Source organism: Carcharhinus amblyrhynchos, chromosome 18 (genome assembly GCF_965287045.1).
Source record: "Carcharhinus amblyrhynchos chromosome 18, sCarAmb.v2.hapA, whole genome shotgun sequence".
NCBI lineage: Eukaryota > Metazoa > Chordata > Chondrichthyes > Carcharhiniformes > Carcharhinidae > Carcharhinus > Carcharhinus amblyrhynchos.
Genome location: NC_137341.1, coordinates 40,494,777 through 40,519,271, shown reverse-complemented (window position 1 = coordinate 40,519,271; position 24,495 = coordinate 40,494,777). Strand labels below are relative to the sequence as shown.

Below are 24,495 nucleotides of genomic sequence, written 5' to 3'. Positions count from 1 at the left end.
GTGCAGATGGGCGTAGGGTTGACAGGATTAAGGAAGTGAATGGGTGGCTCAGGGATTGGTGTGGGAGGAATGGGTTTGAATTTATGGGGCATTGGCACCAGTATTGGGGTAGGTGGGACCTGTTCGGGCGGGATGGGGTTGGTCTGAACCGTGCTGGGGCCAGAGTGCTGGCGAATCGAGTAAAGAGGACTGTAGACAGGGCTTTTAAACTAATTAGGTGGGGGGAGGGTGCGAGGGTAGGTGACCTTACGAGGTCTAAAGTTAAGGAGAGGGTACAGGTAAGGGAAGAGGCCGAGGATGTCCCAATAATAGAGGGAGTAGGGGACGTGAGTATGGTTGGTGGCGTTCCGGCAAATAGGGTCCAGGTGAAGGCTGGGATGAAAGCACTTTATCTGAATGCACGAAGCATTCGGAATAAAGTGGATGAGCTGATGGCGCAGATCGACACAAATGGATACGATCTGGTTGCCATTACAGAGACATGGCTGCAGGGTGACAGGGACTGGGAGCTGAATGTACAGGGCTATCAAGTGTTTAGGAAGGATAGGCAGGAGGTAAAAGGGGGGGGCGTAGCTCTGCTGATTAAGGATAGCATCACGGTGGTAGCAAGGGATGATATTGGAGCCAAGGAGCTGAGGGTAGAATCGTTGTGGGTGGAGATTAGGAACAGCAAAGGGAGGAAGACGCTGGTGGGTGTCGTCTATAGGCCCCCGAATAATGATCTGGAGGTGGGGCGGGCTGTTAACGTGCAAATAAGTGCGGCGTGCAGGAATGGGACGGCCGTAGTTATGGGGGATTTCAATCTGCATATTGATTGGTCGACCCATGTCGGACGTGGGGGGCTCGAGGAAGAGTTCTTGGAATGCTGCCGGGATAGTTTCCTCGAACAGTGTGTGTTGGAGCCGACGAGGGAGCGAGCTATCTTGGATCTGGTGCTATGTAATGAAGCGGGTAGAATTAGGGACCTTGTGGTGAAGGATCCTCTTGGGGAGAGTGATCATTGTATGGTGGAGTTTCTGGTGCAGATGGAGGAGGAGAAAGTGGGTTCCCGGACACGCATCCTTTGTTTGAATAGAGGGGAATACGGTAGGATGAGAGAAGAATTGGCGAATGTGGACTGGGAGAGCACGTTGGAGGGAGGGTCTGTTGAGGAGCAGTGGAGGATCTTTAAGGAGATCTTTCTTGGTGCTCAACGGAAATTTATTCCAATGGTCAAAAAGGACCGTAGGAGGAGAGGTAATAAGCCGTGGATAACGAAGGAGGTGAAGGAAAGTGTTAAACTAAAAGCGGAGGAATTTAGAGTAGCTAAGAGTAGTGGGCGAGAAGAGGATTGGGAGAGGTTTAAATGTCAACAAAGATTGACAAAGAAGTTGATAAGGAAGGGTAGGAGAAACTATGAAGCTGGGCTAGCGCTTAATATAAAAAAGGATAGCAAGAGTTTTTATAAATATATAAAAAGGAAGAGGCTGGCTAGGGTGAATGTTGGTCCTTTAGAGGATGAGAAAGGGGAGCTAGTGGTAGGGGATGGGGATATGGCTAAGGTCTTGAATAACTTTTTTGTTTCTGTCTTCACGGAGGAGGACGTGAATAATTTGCCGGGTGTTAGCGATGGAAAGGTGGTAGGACTGGAGGGTCTTAATGACATTACTGTTACTAGAGAGGCGGTGCTCGACAGACTGGAGGGGCTGATTGTGGACAAGCCCCCAGGACCGGATGGAATGCATCCGAGGGTTCTGAAAGAAATGGCGGAGGTGATAGTGGATGCCTTGGTGGTTATTTTCCAGACGTCGCTGGATTCCGGGGAAGTGCCGGATGATTGGAAAACAGCTAATGTTACGCCGTTGTTTAAGAAGGGTGCCAGGCAAAAGGCGGGGAATTATAGGCCGGTTAGTTTAACGTCTGTGGTAGGTAAAATGTTAGAATCTGTCATTAAGGAGGAAATTGCGAGGCATCTTGAAGGGAATTGCTTGATAGAGCAGACGCAGCACGGTTTCATTAAAGTCGTGTCTGACAAATTTATTGGAGTTCTATGAGGATGTGTCTAGGGCGGTGGATAGAGGAGAGCCGGTGGATGTGGTCTTTCTAGATTTTCAGAAGGCGTTTGACAAAGTGCCTCACAAGAGGTTATTGCAGAAGGTCGAGGGACATGGAGTTGGGGGTAGGGTGTTAGCGTGGATAGAGGATTGGTTGTCAAATAGGAGGCAGAGAGTGGGGGTCAACGGGTGCTATTCGGATTGGCGGATGGTGACTAGTGGAGTGCCCCAGGGGTCGGTGCTGGGGCCTCAGCTTTTTACCATTTATATAGATGATCTGGAGGAGGGAACCGAGTGTAGAGTGTCGAAATTTGCTGATGACACCAAGATTGGGGGAACGGCAAATTGTGCGGAGGGTGTGGAGAGTCTGCAGAACGATCTAGATAGGCTGGGCGAATGGGCCAGGAAATGGCAAATGGAATTTAATGTTGGCAAGTGTGAAGTGGTCCACTTTGGTAGGAAGAATGGTAGGAAGGACTATTACTTACGGGGCGAAAAATTGCAGCAGGCGACGGTGCAGAGGGACCTCGGGGTCCTTGTGCATGAGTCGCAAAAACCCAGCTTGCAGGTGCAGCAGGTGGTCAGGAAGGCGAATGGGATGCTGGCCTTCATAGCGAAGGGGATTGAATATAAAAGTAGGGAGGTCTTGCTGCAGCTGTATAGGGCATTGGTGAGGCCGCAACTGGAGTACTGTGTGCATTTTTGGGCGCCGCACCTGCGCAAAGATATTTTGGCCTTGGAGGGAGTGCAGAGGAGGTTTACTAGGCTGATACCGGAGTTGAGGGGATTGAGCTATGAGGAGAGGCTGAATAAACTGGGCTTGTACTCGTTAGAGTTTAGAAGAATGAGAGGAGATCTCACTGAGACGTATAAGATGATGAATGGGATGGATAGGATAGAGGTGGAAAGACTCTTCCCGCTCAAAAAAGACAATAGGACTAGGGGGCACAGCCTCAAGATAAAAGGGGGGCGGTTTAGAACGGAGTTGAGGAGGAACTTCTTCACTCAAAGGGTGGTGAATCTCTGGAATTCTCTGCCCGTTGAAGTGGCGGAGGCTGCCTCGCTAAATATTTTTAAGACGCGGGTTGATGGGTTTTTGATAGGAGAGGGGATTAAGGGTTATGGGGAGAGGGCGGGAAAGTGGAACTGAGCCACGACAGATCAGCCATGATCTTATTGAATGGCGGGGCAGGCTCGAAGGGCTAGATGGCCTACTCCTGCTCCTATTTCTTATGTTATGTAACATGCCACTTCTGTAGTCAGATCACTGTATCAAGCAGCTCTTCCCTCTCATCCCCTTAGTTGCTAGACTGAAGAACAGGCTGGGTTAAATAGTTAAAATAAACTTGTGTATAGAAATTCCTATATACAGTATAACACCTTCCAGCTCTTGGAACTGGAGCCTGCAAGTGACAAAGATGCTGAGCAATGCTACGCAATAATACATTTGGTAATTAAGTAATATTACTGTCCATGTTGCTTTTAAAAACAGCATAGCTCTCATATTAAACTATGTTAATATCATACAAATACTATTCAAAATATTCAAACATTCAAAGTAGCTCTCAATAGTGAACCCACTGGCAAGTTTAAGTTCTTTCAAAGCACGACAGTGAACAGTATGGAAATTCTGAAAACAGATTAGGGGAGATTCCACATCTTTAGTTTGGCAACTCAAATAGTGAGGCAAATAACTACAGTTTAGCATATATTTGGGGACTGCTGACAGAGCTCATCTCTGAAAACAGTGTATTTGTCATGCAATAACTCCATCAATCTCACCTCTTCTTGAATGTATTGTAACAGGAATGGGGATGCCCGCAGATTATCAACCGGAATATTGAAAAATCCTTGGATTTCTTTCTGATGCAAATCCATTGTAATCAAATGAGTCAAGCCTGAGGAGAGTGTGGAAATAAATACAAAATCTGCAACAGCAGCTCAAGTTTGTCTGCACTTGGTGTCCTCGCAGCAGTGATCAAACCACATAAGCAAACTAAATTACTACAGCAGGATTATCTTTCACTCCAAGTATCTTTCACGTGCCTTAAAAACTGCATGCTTTAATTAAATGTTTCATTTACTGAATGCGTTTCACATTCACCTTGTACTTTAAAGTGAGATAGCCTCCTTCACCAGGAATAGAAAATGACTGAGCACAGTTCACTTTTCTAAGCAAAGAACTTAGTTTCTGAAGTGCAATCTTCCCCACCTCAGTCTCCATGTTCAAAAGGCTCAGAAGTTGTGGTAACAAGGTAAATCTGTGAGAAAAAGAACTCCAAAATAAAAAGGTTTTTGTCCCATATAATCTCAGCAAATTTAAAAGCGTAATGGTGCCAACAAATACTCAACATGAATGTTTGAAATTTGTTCAATGTATAATGATTGTTTAATCACTTCGTATATGGAGGCAATAATGATTCAATGAGGTGTCAAGAGATCTTGTGGAATAAGCCTCCACCCATTTGTTGAATTCAATAGATTCACAACACACCATCTCAACCTGCTGCCACTTGATAATGCAGTAATAAAGTTTTATTGCCCAGTAAGCTAAATTGCACTTATCTTTATTGGCAAATAATCCCAGAACTGCTAAGAATCCACATCTTTTCTCAAAACCTTCACCAACGCTTGCAGATTTGAATGAAATACCAGATCAGCCAATGAAGCACCAACTTTAAAACATTCCCAAAATACCTCAGCATATGTCCTAAATGCTAGCTGATTAAATCCTTCAAAATTGCGAAGGTACAACAGGCGACAAGCTTTTCAAATTTAATTTTGAAATATATTACAGGTGCAAAACTTCGTGCAAAGCAAAACATTGCAACACTAACTTCAACCAATTTTCTGCCTATTGCAATCAGATTTCCACCATACTCAACATTATTGCAGAAAGAAGCTCAAAATTAATTAGGGTTCTGATGAAGTGTCACCAACCGAAATATGAACTGATTCCCTCCACAGAAGCTGCCTGATCTGCTGAGTATTTCTAGCATTTTATTTTCATTTCAGATTTCCACCATCTGCACCATTTTGCTTTTGTAGATGCCATTTGCATCTTCAAAAGTATTTTTGGGTTTCCTTGGGAATCACTTCACATTTCACCTTAAATTTTCAGATCTTTTGTTCTGGATACAGTGACATTAGCAACTAAATAAGACTACTGATAGAACTCAAGAGTAGCATTCCAACACATCCAACAAGGGGAGATTTGAAAGAGCAGATTCATAATACAGAAAAGTCTATTCAAACCATCGAATCTGCACTAACAATCCTCCACTTAATTTAATTAACATTTCTGCTCAATTTTCCTTTCATTGCTTTTTCAAGCAATAGTCTTCTTTAAAAAATATAAAAAGGACCCTGTCCTTCCGAGGTTTGTGGCACCAAATTCTGATCACAATGTGAGAAACTCTCCTGCAATACTTTACAATTTGAGGAAGAACATGGTTCAAAAACATCAACCCCCCACTTTTTATTTGCAAATCAACAGAAAGCTGTAATTCACAAGGAAAGATGATCAGCATTACTCCGCAGCTAACAGTTCACTCAATTGGGTAAAAGTGCCATTAGAATTCCCACAAAAGAGGCTACAGCTCTGAACAAGAACTTCTTTCCCACTCCTAAATATCCAGCCCAGAGGATGTCTATTCACCCAAAAGGCTCACAAAGAAAAGCCTGATTGTAAAATTTAGAACATAGAGATTGTCTCAATGCTCTAACCACAAATATGCCAGGATATGCATTTAATGACTTTCTGCAACATACCTAACAGTATCAGCCTTGTCTCAGTTGTAACTCTCTCACCAAACCAGAAGACTGGACATTCAATCCCCATTCTAGGATTTGCGCACATAACCTAGACTGACATATCAATACAGCACAAAGTGCTGCATTGATGGAGCCGGCATCTTTCAGATGCAGAACTCAAAATAATGACCACCAGCCCTCTCCGGGTGAATGCAACAGCTCCCAAGGTCAACATTTATCATTTGATCATAACAAAAACGGATTAACTGTTCATGCATCTTGGTGTTGTTTGTGGGATCTTGCTGCAAGAGACTTGCTGTTGCATTTGTCTACCAGACAGCAAAGGCACTTCAGAAATAATTCAATCAACTGCGAAAAAACTTTGAGATGTCTCAAGTGAAAAGTGCTATACAAATTGAAGTTCTTTCTTTTCTAGAAAAGAATATTTTCTCTACAACACTGTGTACAGCTCCCATAAGCCAAGACACAGAACACAAAACTTAAGCACAACTCACCAGCTTTGCACATCATGGATGCCAGAAGCTTGGACACAATGGAACCTCGTTTCCTCATCTTACATTGCTTGCTGTATGGAAAGTAAGGGATTACACCAATGATATTCTTGGCACATGAGGTCTTAGAGGCGTAGATCATGATAAGGAGCTCCATAATGGTGGTATTGACATCCCTGTTGTCCAAGAAAAAGTTATGGTTTTAAAAATATTTCTTTACTCATGAGACAATGACATGCATTTTAATTCATTTTAATTCTCCTACTCTTCCTCATTTTCCCTCTTGAAAAGCCATCCTCACTCATGAGCAATAGAAGGTCCATCAGCAGGTTATCATCACCACTCCTTGATCAACTTGAGGCAAAGGAAGAACAAGTTAAATCTTATAACTGCCTCTTCTCTCTGGCCAAGAAATTCTATCATGCAAGTGACGTAAGACTTAGGTTTCAATGATCTAGTCAAGTCTAAAGATTCAACATGGTGGCTACTTGGCCATTCACCATAACATTGTTCTTCCAGTGGTCACTAAAGCTGAAAATTAAAAGTAGACATCCTTTCTTGAGCTTGCTGAAGTCAGTTTCATTGAAAACAAAAGTTGTGTCGACAACATATTAGCAATCCAACTTTATGCAGCATTTGTGTTTTGCAGTTAAGCAAACTGAACAAGATCACTAAAAAAAGGCTGCATTGCTTGCACTTTGTTTCACAAGCCTTTTAAATTAAAAAAAAGAGTAATACTTCTTAGAAACGATCATGGGTTTCAACTTACACCGGAACTGTGGTTGAGACTGGCTTCCTGAATTGAGTCACAGCAGATGTGCTAGCATGACAAATATGCATGAAAAATCCATTGACAGAGATCACTGAAACCAAGAGAAATGCTTTATATGCTGATTTTGCCCTGCGTTTCTATTCTAAATTTGGTATTTTGATACAAGGAAGCTCTGACCGTTAAAATGTACGCGCACTACCTGGAGAAGAAAAAGTTATTTACTACTCGTTCTTCTAGAAATTTAAGAAACAGAAGTGGTGTCCCTTCTTTAATCAGAGTTGTACACTGAAGTTACAAACCCAGTTTTAACTTATAATCAAAGACAGCACAGACAGGAGTTAAAGCTTCATTTTCAAAATATGCCTCACTCAAAATCCAAATGACACAAGCTTATGTTCCCTGTTGGATCAATAAAACGCATAGTAGATTAAATTACATTTCACCACAGTACTTACTTTGAAACAGTCTGAATAATAAATACGTCTTTTCCTCTGACAGATTCCTGAATCTGTACTCTTGTTTCTATCAGAAAGAGCAGAAAATCAGCAAAGAGTTAAGCAACATTAAAATGGGAGTTCAAACTAATTTCACATTGCTAATTCCTATACCCCTGCAGTTCGACCTAAACAGCTGACTTAACATAAAAACAGGAACAAAAAAATGTTCAAGAGGTTTCCTTGCAACTTAGGAGTAAAAATCTTAAAGCAGGCAAGAAGGTATCCAACAATCAATAAAAACCAAGTAAATATTGCCCATTAAAAGCAAATGGGAAACCCTACATTGGTAAACTATTTGTGGTTATGTATTCTGCATCTCTGTCAAACAAAGACAGTGGTTAGCACGGCTGCCTCACAACGCCAGGGACCGGGTTTGATTCCAGCTTTGTGTGTGTGTGTGTGTGTGTGTGTGTGTGTGTGTGTGTGTGTGTGTGTGTGTGTGTGGAGGTTGCACATTCTCCCAGTACCTGCATGGGTTTCCTCCAGGTGCTCCAGTTTCATCCCACAGTCCAAAGATGGGTAGGTTAGATGGATTAGCTTTGGTGGGCTTGCTCAGAGAGTCGGTGGGTTGAATGGCCTGGTTTTGCACTTTAGGGATTCTATGGTGCCACAAAAGGATGTGGGACCAGTGGATGGCACGGTGGACAGCACTGCTGCCTCACAGCTCCAGGGACCCATGTGCGATTCCCGGCTTGAGTCACTGTGTGTGGAGTTTGCACATTCTCCCCATCACTGCGTGGGTTTCCTCTGGAAGCACCAGCTTCCTCCCACAGTCCAAAGATGTGTGGGTTGGGTGGATTGACCATGCTAAATTGCCCCTTAGTGTCAGAGGATTAGCTAGGGTAAATTATGGGATTATGGGAATAGGGCTTGGGTGGGATTGTGGTTGGTGCAGGCTGAACGGTCACCTGCTGCAATGTAGGAATCTATGATTCATTGCTGATGTTTACAGGATCTATTATTTGACAAAATAAGATACATCATTTATCAATGTCACAAAGTAATGCAACATTTGTTTTTACTTGCACTAGAATTTTTGTTCTTACGCAAGGCTCAGATTTTACAGTGGTAATGACAACACAACCATCAGCGTTCGCCTACATTACACCACCAATAAATCCAGCAAGTTCTGGAGGCCATCCATTCACATAACAATGTGGGAGTCTAGGAGCTGCATCAGTGAACTTGATTATGTTAAAGGTACCTTCAGACAGCAATGAATTGAATTTTTGAATCTCACTGAAAAAGTCGCATTTTGCTGAACAGCATTTGTTGAATGAGGCTTAATTAGGAAGGGAGAAACATTTTTTCTGGTACAGGACAACTACACAATTTTTCATTCCACAGAATCCCTACAGTGCAAAAAGAGGCCGTTCGGCCCATTGAGTCTGTGCCAACTCCGAAATAGCATCCCACCCAAGCTCCTCCCCATCCCCATTTTCCATGGCTAATCCACCTAACCGACAGTGGATAGAAACCAGAACACCTGGAGGAAACCCACACAGACATGGGGAGAATGTGTAAACTCCAGAATCACCTGTGGCTGGAATCAAACCTCAGCCCCAGAGCTAATCACTGTGCTGTCCTGTTTCACATGATATGATCAATGGCAAGGCTAGCATTTATTGCCCATCCCAAATTACTCTGATGGTGATGATTCTCAAACCTAAGTGGAGTGGCTTACTATGCCACTGCAAAGGGCAGTTAAAAGTCAACCACACTGCTGCAGGGGTCATTTGGCCAATATCTTCATACAAAAATGTTTAGCACATGTTGTCAAAAATGATTCAAATTCTCTCAGGAAATTAATTTTAACTCCTTTGCCATAGAATATTTGAACACTTTTAGGAGATGAAAGCTGTTGGCAAATGCAAGTTTTAAAAATACCACAGGCTGAGGCATCTTTTTTAATTTCCAAGATAGATAGGTCACCTACATACAAGCCTTCCTTACAAAGATGTCACACCAAGCAAAACGATAAAACGGTCTTGTGAGGAAAGAGATTAAGCAGAGTTATATAATCAAATTGACATTTCATTTACAAGATCAGATGGAATGTAGAACCAAAGGGTAAACATATTCAATCTTCGTTTCAGTTATGTGAAGTAAACTTAAAGTTACATCCCACCAGGTCTTACTGGCCAATGGTCCACAGCACAAAACTGCTCATAATTTGGCTCAACTACAGATCACGCATTACAACTTGAGTAAGGGAAAAGGTACAGGCCACACATGGCTCTATGACAAAAATACTAAAAGGCACAGAGGTATTTATTCTGCAATTGAATAAGGTTTGTTTGATTTGGAAGTGATATTTCTCTTCCACTACGTTTTGTAAATATAGCATTTCACATCAATAGGCTTGTTGCTTTGTTCAGCCATTACACATTATAGCGATCAGTCCACGGTGTTATGCAACCAAATCCACCCACGTAACCAAGCTCATTAGCACAACATATTGCGGCAAGAGTTGACTTATTGCAGACCATTACGTAACGCACGTAGGTATATTTCTGACCGTCAATTTGCAATCCTCATTGTTTATCCCAATTCACAATAGTGCAAAAGCCCCGAAGAACCAAATTAAGTGACAATTTTTTCCAACTTAAAGGTAATGGAGCAGAGCCGAGTGATCTTTCCTTCTATAATGGCTGGGCAAGCATGACTTTCTCATAGAAATATTTACTTTAAAAATACTCTGAAGCACTATCAGTGATTAGGAGCACAGGTTAGTAAATAAGTGACCAACAAGGTTACTTTGGTTTGAATTTACAATAATCAGAATGCCACTTCTCAGCAAGAACCCCAAAACGTCATTCAGCAACTGAATTTGACCTGTTCAATCACTAATCCAGTATCTTTGCTGCATTTTGTTTTATTAAAAAGAACCTTAATCCTTTGTAACTGAAAACTTTCAGTGCATTTGAAAATAATAGTTCATCCCACGTTAAAATCAGTCCACAATTCTTTCAAATCTCAAATTTCACCCCCACCACCCAAACATTGAGTAATAGACAGTATTACCTCGTCATAGCACTATGAAATTCATTTCAGAAGCCAATCGTAAAAAAATTACACCATTTAGATTTGAACTGGCAACAAATTCTAAAAGTCCAAGTTCAGCCCTGGATGTAAGGGTCACCAAACGATTTGCACTTTTGAAAACTGAGTGCGCTTCACCCTTGACACCAACTATGAAAGTAAAATGTTATGCTACATACTTAGCAAGTGAAGCACATACACTTGCATTCCAATCAGCCTGTGCAGGTTAACTCCAAAACCAGTCTATTCCAAATGCATTAACTAGCTGTAGATCATTCAAGTTTAAACATTTGTTTCATATTTGTACATTGCAATGTGAATATTCCAGTTTGCAAAACAAACACATCAGTTACTGCCCAGGGAGTAGATTAAAGCTAAAATGTATTTATTTGTCACAAGTAGGCTTACATTAACACTGCAATGTTGTTAGTCACCTCTCAGTCCTCTCTTCCCCAGAGTAGCAAGAGCCCCAACCCCCTCAGCCTTCCTGATCAGAGTGCAATACCTCTAATGCACTGCCCCAGAGAGTAGGTCACATCTTAGCTCTCTCTTCACCAAAGTAACAAGAACCCTAACCTCCTCAGTCTTCCTGATCAGAGTGTAATTATTCTATGACTGTCCCCTGATCATTCGATATCCTTTTTGTAATGTGGCAAGCACCACCATGCTAAGTGTAGTTTAAACAATGTTCCACACAAATTTAACAATTTTTAATTCTATTTGAGAAATGAAACTAGCGCTTCAATTTCATTTTTCAAACCTTGCTAACACACGTTGCCAAAAAAATAACCTGGAGTTCTATCCTTAATAATCAACTGAGTCTGGCCAATGGCCAATTGACAAAGCAAGTGAGCAAGACTAAAGAGTCAAATGGAAGAAAATTCAAAGGTCAGGAAAATCAATTAGCTGAATTGTGACACTGGCTGAATTGACGAAGGGTTGTTAAATTAGGATACAGGTATAGTAAGTAGTCTCATGACACCAGGTTAAAGTCCAACAGGTTTATTTGGTAGCACGAGAGCGCTGCCCCTTCATCACGAGAGTCACCTAGGATACAGATAGCTCAAGGTTGAAATACAAGCCATCGTTCTGCTTGCCATTAGACCAACATAACAAAATTCAGAGGGGAATTAACTTGAATTCCAAACTTCGACTGTCCAGTAATTCATTTGGTAAAATGTATAACTTCACAGGGGTAATCAGTAGTCTTCATCCAGTTAAGTTCATTTCAACCATGGCAGTGATTGGATACAACTGGTTCTAGCAGCCCCCTTAACTGTTGGGGGACAGGGTGAAGACAACCAGAGTTTCTGCTCTCAAATGCTATGAAACAAATGCTTGTATGATGGGTGAAAGCAGTATTGAGTGTGGCCACAAAAGCCCTCAGTTGAGCAGGGCATCAGATTGTGGGAACCAAATGCAAAACACACATCAGTTACTCAGGAACGACAAAGACAAAGTGGAAGGGGAATCAATTCAGAACACAACAGCAATCCACATGTACACAGTTATCAAGAGGCTAACCTTCAAACTTTGGATTCAATATGTCCTACAAATAGCACAAAGCAGGTGTCACTGATCTAAGTAATCAAAATTCAATTCAAATGAAAAAGGGTATTTCAACTATTAAAAGGACATAATTGTTGAGAAACATTTAGCAATATTGTGTTTGCCAAACACCAGTCGTCAAAAGCAGCTGTGATGGCGAGATTTTCTCCAGAAAAGCTGCTGGACTCAATTCTCTCGGACTATATTACTACGATGCTGCCAATAATTTACACATCAAGCAATGAAACCATCTGCCCGAAACAGAGGAAGTTCAAAAACTTAACAGCTCAGGAGGACATTTGGGCCATCATGTCCACCCATTCCGACAAAAAGAGATGTTCAGCCTAGTCAGCTTTTGGTCCTTAGTGCGTTACTACAACAAATGTCCATATCAAAGGCTTTTTTCAAAACAAAATGCAATGAGTGCCTTCAGATAGCCAGTTCCAGACACCCATCACCCTCCAGATAAAATTACTCTTCAACTCCCCTCTAAGTGTTCTGCCAGTTACATTAAATCTATGGTGTCAGATGATTGACCTCTTGGCCAAGGGAATTAGGTCTTTCTAATCTACCCTACCTATGCCTTTCATAATTTATATACATCTTAGTTAAATCTCATCTCAGCCTCCTCTATTCCAGAGAAAACCACCACAGTCTTTCTAATCTTGCCCCATAGTTAAAATTGTTCAGTCCTGGCAATAAATTCAAATCTCCTCTATACCCTGTCTACTTCAAACCATATCCCTCCTGTAATGGAGTGATCAGTACTATACACAATCCTCCAGCTTGTAGCCTAGTGTTCTATAAGTTCCAATATAGCCTCTTATATTTGTCCAATTATAGAAAATATCCCATACATCTTATTCCTTTATCTACTTGTCTCAATACTTCCAAGACATGCACTCCAAGCTCCTTGCATTCCTCTGCTCTCAACAGCCTATCACTAATTGTGCACTTCCTTTCCTTGTTTGTTTATTTATTCACCTTGCATTTCCAGATTAAATTCCACTTGCCACGTTTCAGCCCACCTGACCAATCCATTATTACAGCTTTCTTCCTCACCATCAACCACATGGTCACCTTTGTATCACCTGCAAATTTCTGAAGCTTAATTCATTGAAAATATCAAGAAAGCAAGGAACCCACTGGGCCCTACAAAACTCCATAGGGAAGTCATGAAAACACCCAAAGCCCCTTGCTTCCGGGCACTGAATCAATTTTGGATCTGTCTTAGTACTTTGGATCCTCTGGGTTATCTGACTGACCAGTTTACCATGTGGTACATTGTTAAAATCAACACATTCTATATGAAGTGTGCTGCCCTCATCACCTCTTTAAAAAAATTCAATTAAGTTGTCAAACATGATTTTCCTTTGACAAATCAATGTTGACCGCTTGATTAAATTGTGTCTTTCCAAAAGGCAATTTATAGTTTCCCCTCAATGCTTTCCAATAGTTTGTCCACCACTGAGGTTAGGCTGACTCAGGCCTTTCCTTCATCCTTTTGTAAGGAATGATACAATGTTAGCATTCCTCCAGTCCGCCACAGCCACACCAACAGCAGACAACTGGAAAGCTATGCTCAGAACTTCTGCTTTTTCCATTTTTCTTTTAGCCTGGGATGGATACATTTTATTTGGGCTGGCAACGTATCCACTTTCAAAGTGATACAAATATGCAAATGGTATGCTGGCCTTTATAGCAAGGGGGATAGAACATAAAAACAGGGAGGTCTTGCTGCAACTGTACAGGGCACTGGTGAGGCCGCAGCTGGAGTACTGTGCGCAGTTTTGGTCGCCACACTTGCGCAAGGATATTTTGGCCTTGGAGGGAGTGCAGAGGAGGTTCATTAGGCTGATACCAGAGATGTGGGGGTTGGACTATGAAGAGAGACTAAATAGACTGGGTCTGTACTCATTGGAGTTTAGAAGGATGAGGGGGGATCTTATAGAGACGTATAAGATAATGAAAGGGATGGATAGGGTAGAGGTGGAGAGATTCTTCCCGCTTAGAAAGGATAGCAGTACTAGAGGGCACAGCCTCAAGACAAGGGGGGGCAATTTAGATCGGAGTTGAGGAGGAACTTCTTCACTCAAAGGGTGGTGAATCTCTGGAATTCTCTGCCCGTTGAAGTGGTGGAGGCTACCTCGCTAAATATATTTAAGTCACAGGTAGATAGGTTTTTGACAGACAAGGGAATTAAGGGTTATGGGGAGAGAGCGGGAAAGTGGAACTGATCCACTTCAGATCAGCCATGATCTTATTGAATGGCGGGGCAGGCTCGAAGGCCTACTCTTGCTCCTATTTCTTGTTATGTTCAAAGATGCTAATCTCTTAATATTTCTATTCTCACTTTATGTAGACAGCCCAATTATTTCACACTTCAACTCAACTGCTATGCCTGCATTATCCCTGACTTCTATGAAGACAGGGCAAAGCATTCATTCAGACCAACTCGTGTCTTCCACACCACAAGTTACCTTTTTGGCCACAAGTTACCTTTTTGGTCCCCACTTGGTCCCACTCTTTCATTAGTGATGTGATTTTCTATGGCCCTTTTCTCATGCCTTGTCTTTGCTTCCTGAATTTCCTTTCTAATTTTACCCCACCATTTTCTACACTCCAGGTTTTGAGCACTTGATATCAAACAGAAGGTTCCATTTTTGTTTGCCTCATTGCCTTCTCATTTTTGACATCCAGGGGTCTGGATTTGGGAATCCCATCCTTTCCTTTTATTGTGGCAACATATTTGTTCTGAACATTCCCCCTCTCCTCCATGACTGCTTCAAGTAGCTGTTTCCAATCACCTTTGTAAGATTAGTCTTTCTCCAATTAAAAGCTTCAATTTTTGGTTTATCTTCCTTTTCCATAATTATGCCAAATCTAATTGATCACTATCACCATAATGCTCTTCCTCTGACACTCCTACCATCTCCCCAACTTCTTTGCTTAAAACTAGAACCAGATCAATCCCTTGTCTTATTGAGCTTGTTTGTGTACTGGCTTGAAAAGTCTCCTGAATGCAAATTTTAAGCATTTTGTGCCCTCTATATCTTTTATTAACTGGCATAAAATCAATTTGAGGTATTTGAAATACTCTATTACTGCTCTATTGTTCTGCACTTCTCAGCAATTTGCCTACATCTTTGCTCTCAAGTCTTTGGCCGTTGACAGTCTATAAATTCTCCTCACAGTGCGACTGCCCCTCTTGTTCCCAAGTCAACTCATATGGACGTATCAGATTATCTTTTTAACATCATCTGCCTTTCCTTCAGCTGTGATTGTCTTTGTAACCAACACTGTGGCCCCCAAATCTGTTTTTACCCTCCTCTAATCCACCCAAAAACTAGGTATGTCAACATTCCTGTCATTCTTTAAACCATGCTTCTGTAACAACTATGACATTATACTTAAGTCTGTTCTCTGGGCTCATCTGTTTTATTAACAAGATTTCTGAAGTATATGCCACGAATCAGTGAAAGATTCATTTATTTTCTAGTTATTGTTTTTTCTTGCCTTCCAACTCACATACTAATTTTCTGCCACTCTTTCACCAATATTGCTTCCTTGTCAAATTATTCTCTCTTTGGAATCTACACTAGGGTTCTAACCCATTGCCCTATTAAGCTAGTTTAAATCCATCCTAACAGTACTAGCAAAATCCTCTATTGAGGTATAACCCACCCAGCTTGTGAAGGTCACATCTTCCCAGATTCCCCAGGAATCAAAAGCCCTGTCTTTGTTTCATCTCTTTATCCCTATATTTATCTGCATTATCCCTCTTTTTCTGTACTCATTAACATGTGACACCAGAGGTAATCCAGAGATTACTACCTTTGAGATCCTACTTTTTAAATTTATTTCCTACCATACTGCTCCAGGGTTCGATTCCCGGCTCGGGTCATTGTCTGTGTGGAGTATGCACGTTCTCCTCCTGTCTGCGTGGGTTTCCTCCAGGTGCTCCGGTTTCCTCCCACAGTCCAAAAATGTGCGGGTTAGGTTGATTGGCCATGCTAAAATTGCCCCTTAGTGTCCTGGAATGCTTAGATTAGAGGGATTAGCGGGTAAAATGTGTAGGGATATGGGGGTAGGGCCCAGGTGGGATTGTGGTCAGGGCAGGCTCGATGGGCCAAAGGGCCTCTTTCTGCACTGTAGGGTTCCATGATTCTATGATCCTAACATCTGCCAACAGGACCCATTTCCTTTTCTACTTAGGTCATTGCTAGGGATACAAACCGCAATCTCTGGCTATTCAATTTCTTCCCCAGCTGCCTATCATCCTGGAGTCATATCTGCAACTGCAGAAAGGCATGTCTTTGAGTCACCAGTCATACTCCTCAAAAAGGAACCAGTCACTGTTAGATATTCAATGGAATCCTGCTCTACCTGCCTGGTCGTCCATCCCACATAGCTCTCATCACACACGTGCAATGCACTGATAACAAATTGTTCAAGCTCCTCTGACTAATGACACTTCCTGTGCATATGGTTTTCCAGAACACATGCAGCAAAATCCCACATGGGAGACTTATTAAGACAGCAAATGCACATGGGATACAGGGTGATCTGATAAAGTGGGTTCATAATTGGCTTACTGTGTTTAGCAGTAGGAGACAGAGGCTATGACAGACCACTGCTTTAGGGGATCCTTGCTGGGCCCCCTATTGTTTGTCATTTATATAAATGACAGATGATATGTGGGGGGTAGGATCAGTAAGTCTGCCAAAGACAAAGATTGGTCAGGTGGTTAACAGTGAGGTTGAGTGTCTTGGGTTACATGAAGATATAGGCGAGATGGTCAAATGGGCAGATAAGTGGCAGATGGAATTTGACCCTGAAAAGTGTAAAGTGACGCACTTTGGAAAGGATAATTTGACAAGGAAGTATACTGTGAAAGGTCTGACACTGGAAAGTTCCAAAGAACAAAGGGACCTTGGTGTGTTTGCCCATAGGTTTCTGAAGGCAGAAAGGCAAGTTGATAGGATGGTGAAGAAAGGCATATGGCAGACTCACCTTTATTAATCGGGATATAGATTACAAAAGCAGAGAGGTCATGTTGGAGTTGCACAGAACTTTGAAGTCACAGCTGGAGTACTGTATGCAGTTCTGGTCGCCACATTATAAGAAGGGTGCGATCATACTGGAGGGGGTGCAGAGAAGATTAACCAGAATGTTGCCTGAGAAGGAACATTTAAGTTATAAAGAGAGATCGGATAGGCTTGGGTTGTTTTCTCTGGAGCACAGAAGACTGAGGGGTGACCTGATTGAGATGTTCAAGATTATGAAGGGTTTGGACAGGGTGGATAGGGAGCAGATGTTTTCCTTAGTTGAAGGGTCAGTTACAAGGAAGATGCAAAAGTTAAAAGTGAGGGGTGGGAGGTTTAGGATGGGACTTGAGGAAAAACTATGTTACCCAGAGGATGGTGTGACAGTCTGGAACGCACTGCCTGGAAGGGTGGTGGAGACAGGATGCCTCACATCCTTTAAAAAGTACCTGGATGAATACCTGGCACGCCATAACATCCAAGGCTACGGGCCAAGTGCTGGCAAGTGGGATTAGATGGGCAGGCCAGGACCTTTCGTGCATCGGTGCAGACTCGATGGGCCGAAGGGCCTCTTCTACACTATAGGATGCTGTGATTCTGTGTAAATATTCTTCACAGGAAATCACAACTCAAAACAGGCACAATAGTGTCACTTCACTGCATTTACATTTCTATCCCAATTGGAAGAGCCTTTGGAGCTTCTGTATCTTATTTATCCCTCCTGCACTGAATAGCTATGTCCAAGATATGGTAGAACAAAAACATTTTGTGAATAATTACTTGATAAGCGCAGCCCCCCTCATCCCCAAAATTAAGCCTCTTTACCAAACAGCCCAAAAGGCAGCAGCAGTACAAATTGTCAATATTGTAATTTCAATTTCACACTTCAAAACACACAGCTACAATGACTTCAGTGATCTAAAATTTGCCCCTCAAATTTGTGCAATTACCAACACTCCAGTGCCCATTCATAGATTAGCTTAGCATCGCAGACAATTAAAAAAAAGTGTACCAATAGTTTCACAGAAAACCTTCATAACCCCAGTTCATTATGCAAGGGCATTTTAAAAAATTCGTATGTTACACCTTAAACCCATTAGAGTAAAGCACTATTTGGTCAAATCCAAATCTCCATTTGCAGAAAACAACCTTGTATTCAGTCTTTTTTTCAAAATGCTTTCCATTCTACTAAAATCACAAAAGCAATTTAAAAACAACTCTGCAACTTCTCTTTGTGCACTCTCATTTTGATACAACACATTCATCATGGCTGAACTTACTGGGACTAAGGAGCACACATTGGTCAGGCTCTCAACTGTCCTAAGTATTTGGCTGGATTATACAAGTTGCTCATTGAACAAGATTCACAGTGCCAAGTTCAGATCAGCAGCTTTTCAAACACCAACACATCACTAAAGAACTCTCATTCTATGAGACAAATTAGTTCAAGTTACTTATACAAGAATTGACTATAAAATAACTGAATGAAACAGGTAATATTTTATCCATGGAATTTTTGGACAAGTGAAAAAAAGTCCATTATACAACGTGTACTGAAATCAATAAATACTGCCAAGTTCAATTTTCAAAATGACTTAAAAACCCTGTAGTTGACACGGAGGTATGGCTGCACTTAAATTGTGCATTTCGAAAAGTGGTAAGCATCGGCTTGTTGTTTCAAATTCCCAATGACGAGAAAGCACAGTGTGAAACCACCACAAATGGAAAAAAATATACCTAGCGAGTAAATCATACCCAGCTTGTGTATTGCTTCTAGAAGGTAACTGCAGTACAGCACTGAAAGTATCCTTTGAGCCGATTACTGCCCCACTCTGACATCCAGATATTGGGATACGATTGTTACTTTAACAGGTCTATGAGATTACTGATAATGGCAAGGCTTCTACACTTTGGAACGGCCACAAAATTAGATCTATGAGAGCAAGATATTTCAATTTGCAGTTTGAGTTAAGTTAATGCACGTGGAACATGCAATCATTAATTAACACCAAATGTCAGCCAAGATTTTGCACAGACATGAGCTGTTCAAGAGGTTTCGTTCACTTCCACCATCCATACATATTTGTGGACAACTGCCTAAACAGCACTAATCATTTGCTATTTCCACTGAAGCCAAATTATCAAGGCACTGCTTAATAACAGCAGCAGCTATTTCAGGCAGCAATGGATGATACTTGCCATATCACATATATAGATATTAACAAAAAACTCAGACTCATTATTTAAATGTAGTAAAATCTTTAAACATAACAAATGGTGTCATGAAAGTTATTTTTAATTGGGAGCAGCAGATGCTCCTGGGGTCATTGGGTTTCTCTGTTGGTCACAGCTGTCCAATTAGATTTAGCATCATAAATCCTTTGTTTCTTATTTCCAAGAGGTAATTTCATTCAAAAAACAGCTGTTTCCAAAAAACTTCGCTCAATGTTATTAGATTTTTGAAAATTTTGCCAGCAGGAAAAAATTATCTAAGTCTATTTTAAGATCATCATGCCGTTATTGAATGGTGGAACAGGCTTGAGCAGCAGCCTGGCCTACTCCTGCTCCTGAATTTAAGATTAAAAACACTTTGATGTCTATCACAACTACTCATGCACAAGAATGCTAGATGCAGTTTTACCATCCCTTTCTTAGAGCAGACAACTCCAGAGATAGAACATAGAACACTACAGCACAAACAGGCCCTTTGGCCCACAAGTTGCGCCAATCACATCTATACCTACCAAGCCATAGAACTATCTGTAACTTCCAATGCCATTAGGTCCCATATACTCATCCAGAAGTCTTTAAAAAGACCCCAGCGAATTCACCTCCACCACCACCCTCTGAATGAAAAACTTTCTCCTAACGTCTCCTCTGTACTTGCTTCTCAGCACCTTAAACCTGTGTCCTCTCGTAGCGACCATTTCAGCCCTGGGAAATAGCCTCCAAGAATCCACCCTATCAATTCCTCTCAACATTTTATAAACCTCTATCAGGTCGCCTCTCAACCTTCATCTCTCCAGGGAGAAGAGACCTAGCTCCCTCAACCTATCTTCATAAGGCATGCCCCCAATCCAGGCAACATCCTTATAAATCTCCTCTGCACCCTCTCAAAAGATTCCACATCCTTCCTGTAGTGAGGCAACCAGATCAGCGCACAGTACTCCAAGTGGGATTTGACAAGGGTCCTATAAAGTTGCAGCATTAACTCCCGACTCCTAAACTCAATCCCTCGATTAATGAAGGCCAGTGCACCATACGCCTTCTTGACCACATCCTCCACCTGCGAGGCCAATTTAACAGTCCAATGGACCCGGACCCCAAGATCCTTCTGTTCTTCAACCCAGCTAAGACTCCTACCCTTGATATTGTACTCCTGCATCCTGTTGGTCCTGCCAAAACAGACCACTACACATTTATCCGCGTTGAAGTCCATCTGCCACTTCTCCGCCCAGTCTTGCATCCTGTCATGCTGCTACTTCTGACATCCCTCCAGACCATCCACAACACCACCAACCTTTGTATCATCGGCGAACTTACTAACCCATCCCTCCACTTCCTCATCTAGGTCATTTATGAAAATGACAAACAGCAAGGGGCCTAGAACAGATCCCTGGGGCACTCCACTGGTGACCGACCTCCATGCAGAAAAAGACCCATCCACAACCACTCTCTGCCATCTGCAGGCAAGCCAGTTCTGGATCCACAAGACTAAAGCCCCTTGGATCCCATGCCCTCTCACCTTCTCAACAAGTATACTGAAGGCAAATTAGGGTGACACGGTGGTTAACACTGCTGCCTCACAGCACCAGGGACCTGGGTTCACTTCCTGGCTTGAGTTACTGTCTGTGCAGAGTCTGTACATTCTCCCCACGTATGCGTGGTTCCCTCCGGGTGCTCCAGTTTCCTCCCACGGTCCAGAGATGTGCTGCTTAGGTTGATTGGCCATGCTAAATTGCCTTAAGTGTCAGGGGGACTAGCTAGGATAAAAGCATGGAATTATGGGGATAGGGCCTGGGTGGGATTGTAGGCGATGCAGACTCGACAAGTCGAATGGCCTCCTTCTGCTCTGTATGATTCTGTGGTCTAAGATTCTTGTTGGGTTTTAAGTTGGAAGATTTTGTCTCAAAAGCCCCAAAAATATTAATAAAAGCACGCATTTGACAAAAATAAAGCAAATTCAGTGCCATTTGTGATGCATTACTAGCAGTTTGGTGCTGTGAACCGCTTTGTCTTAGAATCTGGATAAGGGTGCCCAAACATCTCAAACAGAACTCCTGCATTGGTCACAACATCACATGTCAGGGAAGTTATACAATTATACTGTTAGAAAATTTCAGCAGGAGAACAGAGTTTTCAAGACACATGGAAGCTGGTGAGCAAAGAAAATAGAAAAACATTTAACCTAACGGAAAGGATATGGAACAAAATACTAATTTATATAATGCCTCATTACATCCTCAGGCTAAAAGAGCTGCTCATATTAATTACTTCTACATGATATTCAAAGTTGTACACAGGGAAATGCAAAACCAGCCTGCACACAGTGAGAAACCATATTTTTCAGTACAAATTGCTGCTATGGCTTGATCAACAATCTTAAGGCAAATTTACCTTTTAGCTAATGCGAGTGGGCCATTCTGTACTTCGGGTCCCAATATTTATGTTAACCATCCCAGCAAAATGTCCATTTATGACAAAACTTACATCTTAAGCCCTCCTCTTCCCAAATAAATTCCTGCACATTAATTTGATCTGACCTAAAAATAAAACCAGTTGACACATCAGGTGTCAGGGTCTTTTTAAACACATGTATGCAGACTGGTTGCACAACCATTCTGGCATGGGTTCACCTATAAGTCACTGTCCTCTCAATCACAAAAATGGAATGGTGAACACGATGAAGGGAGGAGCTTGAACACAAATCAAACATCAGCACATCTGTGGCCAACATTTAACACACTTCTGCATCTTTTAAAAACCATCTCAACAATGGTAAAAATAATAGTAGGAGGGATTATTATTTAAAAGGCGAAAAGCTGCAGCATGCTACGGTGCAGAGGGACCTGGGGGTCCTTGTGCACGAGTCGCAAAAACCCAGTCTGCAGGTGCAGCAGGTGATCAAGGCAGCGAATGGAATGCTGGCCTTTATAGCGAGGGGGATAGAATATAAAAGTAGGGAGGTCTTGCTGCAACTGTACAGGGTACTGGTGAGGCCACAGCTGGAGTACTGTATGCAGTTTTGGTCGCCACACTTGCGCAAGGATATTTTGGCCTTGAAGGAAGTGCAGAGGAGATCCACTAGGCTGATACCAGAGATGAGGGGGCTGGACTATGAAGAGAGACTAAATAAACTGGGTCTGTACTCATTGGAGTTTAGAAGGATGAGGGGGATCTTATAGAGACGTATAAGATAATGAAGGGGATGGATAGGGTAGAGGTAGAGATTCTTCCCGCTTAGAAAGGATAGCAGGACTCGAGGGCACAGCCTCAAGATAAAGGGGGGGGGGTGCAGTTTAGATCAGAGTTGAGGAGGAACTTCTCCACTCAAAGGGTGGTGAATCTCTGGAATTCTCTGCCCGTTGAAGTGGTGGAGGCTACCTACCTCACGGGTAGGTAGGTTTTTGATAGACAAGGGAATTAAGGATTATGGAGAGAAAGCAGGAAAGTGGAACTGATCCACTTCAGATCAGCCATGATTTTATTGAATGGTGGGGCGGGCTCGAAGGCCTACTCCTGCTCCTATTTCTTATGCTGCTCTAAATCACAGAGAACTTTAACGGCCTGAGCCTTGTATATAACTCTGTTCCAAACCAGAACTCTTGTCCAATAGGGCAGGCAACACAGAGGGAACATTAGCTTTGCTTCACGTGTTCCTGCAAGAATACAGTTGTGCAACAGACACACTGATGAATGTTCTACCCGGAATCAATTTACAGACTATTGTAGGAACAATCACAATAATTGCAGTGAGGTTTCTGAGGTTAAACACAGCAAGTTAATCCTTTCAAGTAAGCAGAGTGTCAGATACAAACTTACACTAGACATTGTTTACTATTAAATTCAGTCCTGAGTTTTTTTTGAAAAAGCTCAAGAGGAAACTTTTTTCCTTAGCTTGCTAATGAGATGCAAACTCAGTTTCCGAGGTACAGACCAGATTACAACCAGGTGACTATCTTGCCTACACCATCCAACAGAGGGGTTAGGGGGAACCTCAAAGGGAACCGCCAAGCTTCTGTTGAGTCATTCCTGGCAGCTAGTCTGGAGAAGTATCAGCAGAGGTCTGGGAGCAGGATAATCACAGCGTATTGACGGAATTAAATAAAAAACAGTTAAAATCTGAAGTAGGAAGAATATTCCCTTTGCTCCAACAGAACTGCAATTTCCAATACGTACAAATTAAAGGAATGATGCAGCCATGTTCTGCTGTAAGTCTGTCATTTTATCCAGTTTCACCAGGCAGTACAGTGCAGCATGACAGGTAAGATTGGGTAATTACTGTATATTTTCAACATATCCCAAGTAATAGATCAGCAAGACCATCAGAATAAAAATGCTTTACTATATTCTGGCCAATTTTCTCTCCCCTTCCTTCTGAAAGCATTAGCATTTGGAGATCCACGATCACTTGAAATCTTCAGCAAAATCGCTGTTCATTTCTAAAACGTAAATGGAATGCATTATGGAACATCCGCTCCTTTGATACTTCCGATCAGATGCTTCAAGCTGTGCCAATATTTTGTAATATGTCTGGTTTGAAATGTTCTCATTATTTCATCAGTGTTGACCTTACAGAATTCAATTAATCCTTCAAAGTATGCATCTGTCTCACTGACCTCTTGCGTAACTCCCCGTGTCAGAACATTTTAAGAACCAAAAACTATACATGTGCAAGAGCCATTTCTCTCGAAGCAATGCTCACGCTACATCCAAGCCTTAATGCATCTAAAGTCCCAAGAGGCTTCTTGCAACTAAAATATGTTACATTGTGCACTTACCTCTGTTAGCTTCTTGGTAGACTTGAACTTTACCCGGTTCTACGCCAAGTCGCCTAAAATTGAAGATGAGGAATAACCCTCAAAAAAATCGTTCCTCAAAAACCACATTGCTGACTTTTACACAAAATTAGGGTATAGACACAAGAAATGTCTTCAATAGGGAACCGAAGGTAGAGATAAAAAGATATATAAAACAGTTTGTGAAAGTGGGGTAGAAGGGAAGTACTAAAATCTTCCCATCAAAACGCACCAAAAAGTATTGATTACCAGTAATTATTAAAGAATTATATTA

At 41.9% G+C, this 24,495-nt stretch overlaps 1 protein-coding gene across 9 annotated transcripts in view; it reads right to left on the bottom strand.

The window, feature by feature from the left end:
- Positions 1–24,495, bottom strand: part of prpsap2 (phosphoribosyl pyrophosphate synthetase-associated protein 2) — a 51,361-nt gene that overhangs the window by 22,296 nt on the left and 4,570 nt on the right. For 4 of the 9 annotated variants that reach the window (XM_080206873.1, XM_080206874.1, XM_080206875.1 and 1 more), the window contains exons 3-6: positions 24,204–24,256; positions 7,526–7,592; positions 6,302–6,474; positions 3,816–3,931 (exon numbers count right to left, since the gene is read on the bottom strand). In XM_080206873.1, coding sequence (XP_080062999.1) covers positions 3,816–3,931; positions 6,302–6,474; positions 7,526–7,592; positions 24,204–24,256 — 409 coding nt within the window. Of the gene's footprint in view, positions 1–3,815; positions 3,932–6,301; positions 6,475–7,525; positions 7,593–10,591; positions 10,712–16,025; positions 16,127–18,939; positions 19,120–23,767; positions 23,790–24,203; positions 24,257–24,495 lie in introns of those variants that run through there. The other 5 variants (XM_080206881.1, XM_080206877.1, XM_080206876.1 and 2 more) reach the window with 5 other exon arrangements.